The sequence below is a fragment of the Polyodon spathula genome, unplaced genomic scaffold (assembly GCF_017654505.1).
Source record: "Polyodon spathula isolate WHYD16114869_AA unplaced genomic scaffold, ASM1765450v1 scaffolds_1190, whole genome shotgun sequence".
Lineage (NCBI taxonomy): Eukaryota > Metazoa > Chordata > Actinopteri > Acipenseriformes > Polyodontidae > Polyodon > Polyodon spathula.
The window spans coordinates 716-11,371 of record NW_024472674.1 but is presented as its reverse complement, the minus strand read 5'-3'; the positions used below and the strand labels follow the sequence as shown (position 1 = coordinate 11,371).

The window sequence follows — 10,656 nt, the reverse complement described above, 5'->3', positions numbered from 1 at the left end:
TTGCATCTATACCTAGGGTATCGGGATGGGTTAATGGAATAACGCGTTCGGTTCTGATCATTTTACAAACAGGACATTGTCGCCTTGGAGTCCAGCGAAAAGTAAACAGACTAATCCCAGGGCTTGAAGGAAGGAGATGTCAACATGGAGGGAACCTTAATCTATTTAGCTTTTAAACAAAGAAGAATTACAGGGGATTTGATTGAAGTCTTTCAGATATTTAAAGGAGTTGAAAAAGTTAACCCTGCTAAATAGTACAGCAGAGAAAACAGACCAGAACACACCATTGGAAATTAAGGTAAGATAGATTAAGGACAGATACACTTCTTCAAACAGAGGGGTGAGGGTTACCTAGTCATGTTGATGTTGAATCACTGGGATCTGACTAGCTACTAGTAAGCGGACAAGCACTGATAGGGTGAACGGCCTCTCGTTTGTAAATGTTTTCATGTGTCTTCACTGAACTGAACTCAGGAAGACACTGGTTCACTGCAATGCGGAGTGTTTAGAGGGAGCAACCAGCAGAATGTTATCTCAATACCCAGGCTGGTGTGGACTCCTCCCTGGAGTCTTCAAGAACCATGCTTATCTGCTGACACTGGCAGTGACTCGGAACAGCCTGAAGCAAGACGGGTGTGTAGCTCTGCAGGCAGGGAGACAGGGACACACACACACAGGGTGACACTGTATGGTTTGGCTGAGATATGAAAACGCGACTGTTTGCATGAAACCTGCTCTGCTCAAAGTGAGACAAATAAAAAGCCTCTATATACCAACCCTTTACTGTCATTTTTGGGGTCTTTCAAATGTTATCAAAGGCGAAATGCCTTTAAAGGTGTAACTTTGGAATTTGGTTCCCAGTGAAAATGTCACCAGCAATTTATTTTCATATTTCCTTTTAAAAATATGTGAAGTAAAAGGTATCTATTTGTTTTACTTCGTTCCACATGTTTTTTGTCATTAAAAGCCACTGTCAAGAAAATACTCCTGTAGCCGCAGACCTTATATAGTCACATCTAGGATCAGTTGAAAAAAGAGCAGATTTAAAAATCTTTATCTTTATGCCATTTTAAAGTGTTATACACATAGCTAGAGAAGGGCTTCTACGATTGTGCTGAAACTTGCAAAGTACCTTCTTTAGCTCACATTACTGGGTGATCGTTATTTGGGGGTCTATGGAGGATCTATGTCAAACTGTATATATGTCACGCTTACATTTTTTCATTGATCTGGAGAAGCCCATGTTAAACTGTAATAAAACTTGCTCAGGACATTCTTTTTGAACAAGTGTCAGTATCTGGGGGTGTATGGAGGCTTCTTGTTTGACTGTCTGTCAAACTCACATTTGTACACATGCATACAGCAGTATAGGTGACGGTGATCAGCTATTTTTAAAATTATTGGTTGCTGTTGCTTTTACTTGAACTTCCAGCCATAGTGGTGGATGGAAATCTTTATATTTAGAGGACTTTTCGAATCGATCCATGTGCATGGTCTGTTGGGTCTTATTTTAAAGATGTGTTTGCTTATCCTGCCCTGCGCAGTTATTAGTGTCCTACTTGATGCAAACAATCACATAGCGGCTTACAGGAAACAGGTTGGGTTAGGTGTGGTCTGCCTCTCAATCAAAGTGAAAAGAAATGAGCAAAACAATGTGGGTTTCATTTTTGGTAATAAAAAAAAAAAAATAGTAGTATTTCGAAAATTCTCTGCACCAGTTTTTTTTTTTTTTAATGATGTTTGTAACCACTTTGATTGATTCTTATTGCTATTCAGTTTTTCTCTGTGTTAAAGTCTGTCTCAGGAGTTGCTCCTCAATTGCCTGCCACAGATTGATGTAGAAAAGGCTAGATCAGCCAATGTGTCTTTTTAGAGGCAGGAGACAGTGCCATCTAGTGATCTTTCAATTTTAAGTTTCCTTTTGTTTTGCTGGCAATACACAGCTGTGCACTAAATGGCACCAGTGCTTACTAATATAAAGACACTTGTGCTAGTCTGCACATATATCTATGGCAGACAACTAGAACACAAGGCAAGCTCCTGAACTCAAAACAGACATATAAAAAAACCCACACCACTTAATTTGTTGCAATAAGAAGCACCCATTGCAAATATCATAAAGAAGTAAGTACAAAAAGTACAAAAAAGGACAGTACAAAAAAGAAAGAAAATTAACCACAGTCTGTTTTCAGTGAGAAATAAAGCCATAGCTCCCACCTTGCCTAGAAGCAACCCGACAATTATGTGAGAGCCATGTTGAACCCCTGCCTCTGAATTCATTTCTACATGATGAGTTGTGAGACTAACTGTGGTTCCTATCCTCCAGATAAGAGTGCCTTTAGAAAGCAGAAAAATGAAACTTGGCCACTTCCTGCTGATTCACTGTGTGACCCTGAGTAAGTCACTTAACCTCTTTGTGCTGCGTCTTTCAGGTGAGACGTTGTTGTAAGTGACTCTGCAGCTGATGCATGGCTCACACACCCTAGTCTCTGATCTGGTAAAGCGCTTTGTGATGGTGGTCCACTATGAAAGGCGCTATATGAAAATAAGGATTATTATTATTTTTATAGGAAAGATGAAAAGGTTCCTGGCATTGCAAAGAGGTGTCACAGGGTTCTTAATTGCAACGTTCCTTTGGTGACGTCATAACTGGCTGAAAGACCAAAACTCCACTCATTCAAGGTGAATTAAACAGAACATCCAGGCTACTTGATCAGCGTGGTGTCTGCTGCTTGACCTTTGCCCTTTTCAAATTACGTCATCCCTCTTTGTGCAAACCCTAGTGCTACTGCCCACAGACGGAGTGCAGGTATCAAAGAATCCCATTGACTCGACCCGTATACAGCTGTTTGAAGTTAAAATAGAGTTTCCTCTGGTAGCTTTCAAGCTGATCCTTGAAAATGTTTTGAGTGACGTGGGCCTGATCCAGTCTGGCTGCGTGATCTGGAAGAAAAAAGAAAAACGGGTGAGACTTTGTTGTAAGTGACTCTGCAGCTGATGTCTCCTTGAATAAAAGCATCTTTAAATAAATGGGGGGGGGGGTGATTCAGGTGGGGTGAAATTACAGTAAGATTATGTTTACAATAAGGCATGCTTACAATTCAAAAGGCAGAGCATAGCCATGATAAAGAATCAAGAAGTGCAGTTCACATATTTAATGACTGGTGAAATACAATTCAGAGTTGCTGCAGTATGTCCACTGTTTTTGCAGGTGAAAAACGTTAAAATAAAAGTTGCCACATTTTATATATAGACACACACACACACACACACACACATATATATTATATATATATATATATATATATATATATATATATATATATATATACTATACAAAATATATCTATTTATTTATTTTTTGTGTGTAATCTATGGTACACTAACATAAAGGTCTTTAACCTCTGCATGTTCCACGTCTTCGTCATCTAAACGGAAGATAACCCTAACACTGAATCACCACGCACAGAGCAACAACTTCTCAGCACATTTTCTTTGTTTGTTTTGTTTTGTTTTGTTGTTTTTTTTTCATTTGAGCCACGATATTTCCCCTCATCAATTTTTTGCTCATGGTTATTAGAAACCGGAAACGAATGGAGAAAATTTGACTTTCAGCTTTAAAAAAACAAAACACACAAAAAAACAAAACAAAAACAAAAAAAAAAAAAAAAAAAAAAAAAAACAAAAAAAAAAAAAAAAAAAAAAAAACAAGATGTAGCATGTAAACCTTTTGTTTGTGGTGTATAGTGTATGTTTTGTAACTGGTAAACAGCTTAGCTGTCCAGTTGATTAGTTTAAGGACTGCAAATAGGTGTAGTTAGTTCTCCTTGAGTGAGTTAGGTTTTTGTTTTGTTCTTTTTATTTTTTTTATTTTATTTCTCTAATTAATAAAATCGCACGTAAGTGCTTAAAAACTTCAAATTCTTTTAAGGGACTAGTCTTAAGGGACTATGAACCTTAAAAAATCCGTGAAATCTTTTACAGTATTTTAAATCAGTTATAAAAAATGGCAGTGTTAATGAAAACACAATAGGGACTTTCAAGACCAAAAATTTAAAAAGATCATAGTGGTTTTACTGTTTCAACACTGGTCAAAGGGTCAACTGTGCAATAGCCATACAGTTAAGTAACTCAGAAATACGGTTCCCTTAATAAGGTTAATTACTGAAGGAAGAAACCAAGTACTTCGGCTGAACATTGCTGTCAAAGTAAAATGTCTAGGTGCAAATTTAAAGCCTGTTACATCTTTGGACACTAGCTGTTGACAACCCATGTGTGATGTGCACAGCAGAATCAAAACTAGAAAGTAGGCTTATTCACGCCAACCAATGGAAAATGTGTGTAATCTTATTGTATTATACTTATATTGCTTTAACCCAATAAATTATTCCCACAATATTTATTCGTTTCTTTGATGTACAAAATTATTGACTTAAAAGTTGGCCCCAAATGTCCTAATGTACCATAGTCAGTTATTTATTGAATGAACAGTGAATCACCTGTTGTCATTTCCTTTAGCCTGATAGACAGTGACGCCCAATTACTCAATAGTGCTTATTAATATTAATATGAATAGAGGAGGCGGACGTCCTTCTGGAGAGCGATGTTGTCTACACCAATAGTATTCAAGCAGTAATTTGTAGAAGCCAATAATAGGACGGAATATATCTGAGCTCCTCCCATTGTGGTTAAATTGGAGCACGAGCACTTAGCTGTTGTCAGTTTTGTGAATATTAAGGAAGAGCGCAGTAGGGATGGAGAGTATATTTATTCATAGTGTGTATACATAATTAATTAATTTGTAAATTAATGTTTAAACTGACCGCAGTTTACCCCGTCCGTGTGATTTTGAAAGTGTAAACCGAGCCCCGGGCCGGAATAAAATATTAAAATTGCCATTATCTTCACAGAAGAATTACTCTGTGAAGCGTACTGCACTGAAGTGAGTCTGACGTATCGGTTAAATCGACACTAATTTAACTATTATTACAGTTTTAATTTTTTTTTTTTTTTTGTTACTTTTCAAACACTATAGTTTCTCGAGAAGTTTGAGACGAATATAATGTCTTTTGGTTAGTTACAAAGAACTGTTGTTGTTTTACTTTATTTATTTATTTATTTTTAAAACCACCGACAAAGGTGGCTGAGAATAAAGTGTATTTTGGCGACGGCTAGTTGATTACATGTCGGGCAGGAGCGGTGTTGGGGTGGCCCGCGGTGGAGGTTCAGGGTTACAGCCGCTGAGGGCCACAGTCCCCTTCCAGCTTCACAAACAGACTGGCAGCAGGGAATACAGCCGGGCAGGTACCATCGGTGAGTATTAACTGACTGTACCTTCTGACTCGCTATTTTATTATATTGCACGCTAACGTGAAGTACTGTATTTCATCACGAACACCAAGTTATTAAGAACAGTATTTAAAAGCCCCTCCTCTCCTCCGTCTTTTATATTAAGCATGCATGGCTACAAAACCTGAATTTAGTCCCCTACATTGTAAGAAGAGTGAAAGGTTAAAATGTGCTTGACCCTGTTTTACAGTAGAACTAAGTTACATAATGCATAATTGCGTACTAAATATTTTTTATGCATGTTGTATAGCAACAAGTTCAGTAGTGCACTGGTGTGCGATGCAAAGTGAACTGGGTGCCTTTCTTGTGTGCATGGTGTTAGCCTTTAGCTTAGTTTTTCAAGTAGGCAGGTTTTAAAAAAAACAAACAAACAAAAAAAACAGGCAAGTCTTGGTTTCTAATCACTTCCTGTGAGGTAACTCCAGCTAGATTAGAACCGAACTACACCACAGGAAGTTATTTTGTACCAGAAAGTGGCATCAACATTCACTTCTGTTGTCTTTTGAAACGTGTGCATATTTCAATTTGAAGTATAAATTACAGTCAAATGCAAAAAAAGGGTCTTCAGTGCTAGAAAATGGGGACTAGTGCTCAGGTAAGTGGATTTTGCATAGCAGTCCTTCAGAAATACAATTCTTTTTGCTTAAAGGGTCCTAAATTCAAACTGTTGACTATGTGCCACATTATATGCAGTACTGGAGAATCGCCCTAGATTGCATGAACCATCAACCTGGCAAAACTAATTCAAGACAACCAAGATGTCCATATGCCACCCTTAAGAGTTTTTCATATTGAATATGGTAAGGGTGCTGCACGATACAAGCTGATAACCATTCAACGAGAGGGCAGAGCAGCTCCCCATGAGTGAAAACCAGCGTGTATCTTACACAGCACCTTGTACTATATATTATAGTAAACTACAGTTAAATAGGCATACTTAAATAGTGTAGCTATTTTTAATGTGTCATTTTCATGCCTGTATCAAATCAATAACAGGGTCTACATATATAATAAGTCTAGAAAGCCTCTTGTTCAGTTCTGATGATGCATTGTTAGTACATTCTTCACCACAAGCTGTGGTAGCACCTGGATCTGAGAAACTGCAGTTTCAATATTAGTGTGTCTTTACATATGCCCACCTCAAGTGCAAACCATTAACTTTTTTGGAACTACAAAATGTAATCTGGAGGATACTTTTAACATTACTGCAGGGAAAGAAATGTACTCCAAGTGTTTATGACTAGACAGTCTGGTGCTTGAAACTGAGCTGCTGGTTTGAGCATTCACCATGGATAACACAGCTACAAACCTTGGCTGAAAGTCATGCTATTTTTCCTATAGAACCACTGTCGAAGCTAGGTTGCCAAGCAGAGTACAGTGGTGTAGAAAATAATCTTCAACTACTGTAAGCACAATTACATCTGTGACTTTAAACATTCCACCATGATACATGTTAAGGAAATCGTACAAAGGTTTCACTTTTGTGAACCAAGGTATTTTCCACAGTGGCTAAATACAGCGTCCGTGAAATTTACGTTTCCTAAACCACTCGCCAGGGAGAACCACTAAGGTTTATTGCATTTGTGCACGACTAGCTGTAATTTTAAAGATGGCTGTGGACAGATACAAAGATGTTCTGAACTAGGCCAGTCTAATGCGTAGCGTAAAGAAGGAAGCAGAAGTTTTGTTACTAGTTTTGCAGTACGTGGTCACCCCCCCCCCCCCTCCTGTTGGTGTTGATTTGGTATTGGTTGCAAACTTGTAATTACATTATAGTGAGCTTTCAAGTTGAATGTTTGGTGCATGCATGTGGTCCTGTTGGGTCTGGAGTCCTCCAGGGTTCAGAGGTATCAATAAATAACTAGCTGAAGAAGGTTAAATTGGCACAATTTAAATAATTCACGGTACAGATGTGATAAAGACCAGGTGGGCTGCAGAACAGAACTGTGCACCCCAGTAGACCATTAACTAAGAGCATTGCCTATAAATTTTTTCTTTGTTCTGTTTATATATGTTCTTTAAATTTTTTAATTATCAAGTAAAAAATATATTTAAGCAATCTTTTCAGTGGACAGCAGATTTGTTGGAATACTGCTGTATATGGCACTAATTTAGCTAGTGATGGTTGGGTCTTCTCTTGGCCTTGATCAGCTGTTTGACACTTATCTTGGCATGGCGCCTGTATATTCTTTCCTCTCAAGTACATTGCTGTACCCAAACATTCAAAGCTTCCTGGAGCTTTATCTTCCTATGCTAGGCTACTTTGTAATCGTTGGTCATATTTAGGTCAGTGATAAAACGGGACTATTTTGTTGAAACAGAAATATGACAAGAATGGTGATGGAGCATTTATTTCTGGAGTTGTACCTGTGTTGAAATAGCCTCTTCTGGCTTTTGTCTGTAGAATTTGTGGAGGACAGGAAAAAGCTGCATGTTTTGAAATGCATTAACAAAGGCTACAGTGTGTATCATTTAAAGTCTGTTCAGAATCTCTCTGGGAGAACAAGTTTGCAGAGCTGGCATTCGAGTTATTCCATGACAAATCACTCAAAACATATTGGATTTGACACCCTAACACAAGTCTCTAGGTCAAATAGTTTTTGAGTTAAAGATTGATTTTAAGGTTAGGGGTCCAAAACCACCCACATTTTTACCCCTCTAACTGTTGACCCAGTTGGGGTGAAAATGTAAATGCTTGTCTGGTGTAAATCCGAGGGGTAGGCTGTTACCTGTTTGGTTGATTTGTCGCGCAAATGGCACTTTCCAATGGCTGTTCAATACACCCTGCATAAGCATATTTTGTTCAATACAATAATGGCCACTTCAGGTTGAACTGCCTTGTACAATACTTGAAAGAAGAAATGTGCAGAGCTCCCTTCTAGAATGTGTGCCCTGTCCAGCACAAGCTGTACAGGGTTCTCCCCAGGTTTTTTCAGCCGGGCGTGCCTCCCAGCAAAGTGTCTGTCGCCACCCGGCTTGAAAAAAAAAAAAGAATGTAGAACATGAAGTGCAACCAGGTATAGTCAACAAAAGACCACACATTTATTCAAATTCTGTCTATATATCTATATCTATATCTATATATATATATATATATATATATATATATATCTATATATATATATATATATATATATATATATATATATATATATATATATATATATATATATATATATATATATATATATATATATATATATATATATATATATATCTCTATCTATCTATTATGGTAAGGCAAGTTTATTTTTCCATTTTAAAAGTTCTCCTGGCTATAATGTTCTGCTGCCCAGCTGTGCAGAATTCTTGGGGCGAACCCTGCTGTAACTCTAGATGAAATCCCAGATGTATTTTTATAATGGCCTGTTCCAGCTGTAGTGTAGCTGGGGATTGAACAGAGCTCTGCTGTACCACTCGAATAGTGCGGTTTTGATGCTATCCCTGATGTAATGCACACACCTGCTAAAGATTATAAACCAAGTATATTTGAGGAAATCAATGTGGACACAGACAACATTTGGTTTACTTTGAAGGTCATTGGGCCGTACCTTTTAGTCAGTGCACATACAGAGGGTCCTAATAGTCACGGGATGATTGCACAGTGCCTGAAAGATTAAAAGCATTCGTCTAATTGTCAATGTTACTGGATTATAGCGGTCCGAAATGTCTATAGGAGGCTTGGAGTGTATGGTAAAACTTTGTTACCTTTGAGACTTGCCTTTAGAAAATCAGTAATTTGCAATATTGCATAGCTTTGAGGCCAGGATATGTTAAAGGGACAAATGTTTCCAAAGTGGCGGACACCGGCTTTTACTTGTGTTTTGAAAACTTCCTAAAAAAAAAAAAAAAAAAAAAAAAATCAATTATACAGTAAGAAACCATTTTGCAAAACATGCAAATAAATAGTGTGGGTTCCTGCTTTTCACATGTGCTGGGGTTTAATTATTGCTGGATAACAAGCTCCCAGAGCACTGCACTTTTAAACCATTTCATACTTTACTAGAAGTTTAGTTTACCAGAGCCGGCATGTCTTAAAGACAGACGTGGATGTAGAGACTAAAATTAGTAATGAAGTTTTTACTAGTCATTTTTACCTCTCTGCACCAGTAGTGTTTATTATGTCTCCCTAATGTGTTATTTGCTTGTGATTACACATTATTATTAATTGTGATTAATTTATAAGTATGCAGCTTATTAAAATATGCTGTAGATAAAGTTGCTGCTTTCCAATTGTTATAGGTTTTAGTTAATTCAAATGCAAGTCTTGAAGAAAACAATATTTAGCATGTTATCCATTTCTCTGGTTCAAGAAATACATTCTAAATAAAGTAGTGATTATGATATAGTACTGTAAGGCACAGGTACATTTAGACATGTCCTACTGGTATGTAAATAGATTAGCTGTGAAGATTGGCTACTGAACCTGTAACTTTGCCCTTAATGCTCTTTGACTGGTGACATTTTTTTCATTTTTTGTTTCTTTAAGCAGGTGAGAAGACCAAATCTCGCCCACCAAAGCCGCGCATCAGACGCACCCTGTCTCTGGACACTATTGTGGGCCCCTACTTGCAGGGGCAGTGGCCAAGGGAGCTGGAAGGACATGACCTGTACTTGAATGACAAGGCTACTCAGGTACTCTTGACTCATTCACATGCACAGCCCTTCTGAACCGCTTCAGCAATGACAAGGCTACTCTGGTACACTCTGCTCAGACACAGTCCCTCTGACCCGCTGTTCCACAAACATTTAATTTCAAGTGACGTGGGCCTGTCGTTGCAGTGTACAGCTATGGCCAAATGTTTTGCATCCCCCCCCTGTAAATTAACAAATTTTGCTTCATAAAGTCACATAAAACCTGCTGAAATGTTCAGTTAAGATACTGAATTTACATACCGCTTTTGTAGTTTTTCTATATACTTAAAGGGTATATGTCAATTTAAAAATGTGTAATTTCAAAATCTAACATGAAATACTGTACTACTGTTATGGCTTCTGGTAGACTTCTGCAATATTATGTAATTTCTTTTGATTTACATGATAAATAAAACATCTAAATTGTTTTTTTTCTCAATCCTGAAATTCTAGGTAATGCAGAACTTATCTATAGCTGTATGTCGATTGAGTTTAAAATATTGTCCAGTGTTAAACATTTTAAGTTATAAAATGTGCTTGTGAAACACAGTAGAATGTGTCCTATACAGTAGTATTAGTGTAAGAATTTATTTATACATTCAGTATTTACAGTGTTAACGGTATTGAACATTAGCAGCCCGAACCACACTGTTCTATTGTTGGCTTGTGCCC

General features: G+C 37.5%; 1 protein-coding gene across 2 annotated transcripts; it reads left to right on the top strand.

Moving 5' to 3' along the window:
* Positions 1 to 4,734: 4,734 nt before the first annotated feature.
* Positions 4,735 to 10,158, top strand: LOC121309311 (protein FAM117A-like). Of its 2 annotated transcripts, none has more exons than XM_041242186.1 (2): positions 4,735 to 5,313; positions 9,842 to 10,158. In XM_041242186.1, the coding sequence occupies exons 1-2, from the start codon at positions 5,184 to 5,186 to the stop codon at positions 10,018 to 10,020; spliced, it is 309 nt and encodes a 102-aa protein (XP_041098120.1). In that variant the 5' UTR covers positions 4,735 to 5,183; the 3' UTR covers positions 10,021 to 10,158. The 2 variants fall into 2 exon arrangements, with proteins under 2 accessions (XP_041098120.1, XP_041098119.1); XM_041242185.1 differs by having other exon boundaries at positions 9,839 to 10,158.
* The last annotated feature ends 498 nt before the right edge of the window (positions 10,159 to 10,656 follow it).

Excerpts from the sequence above, each read along its gene's own strand:
- LOC121309311 (XM_041242185.1), top strand. The coding sequence starts at position 5,184 with ATGTCGGGCAGGAGCGGTGTTGGGGTGGCCCGCGGTGGAGGTTCAGGG. Across the intron at positions 5,314-9,838 it reads CAGCCGGGCAGGTACCATCG|CAGGTGAGAAGACCAAATCT; the intron begins GTGAGTATTAAC and ends TGTTTCTTTAAG.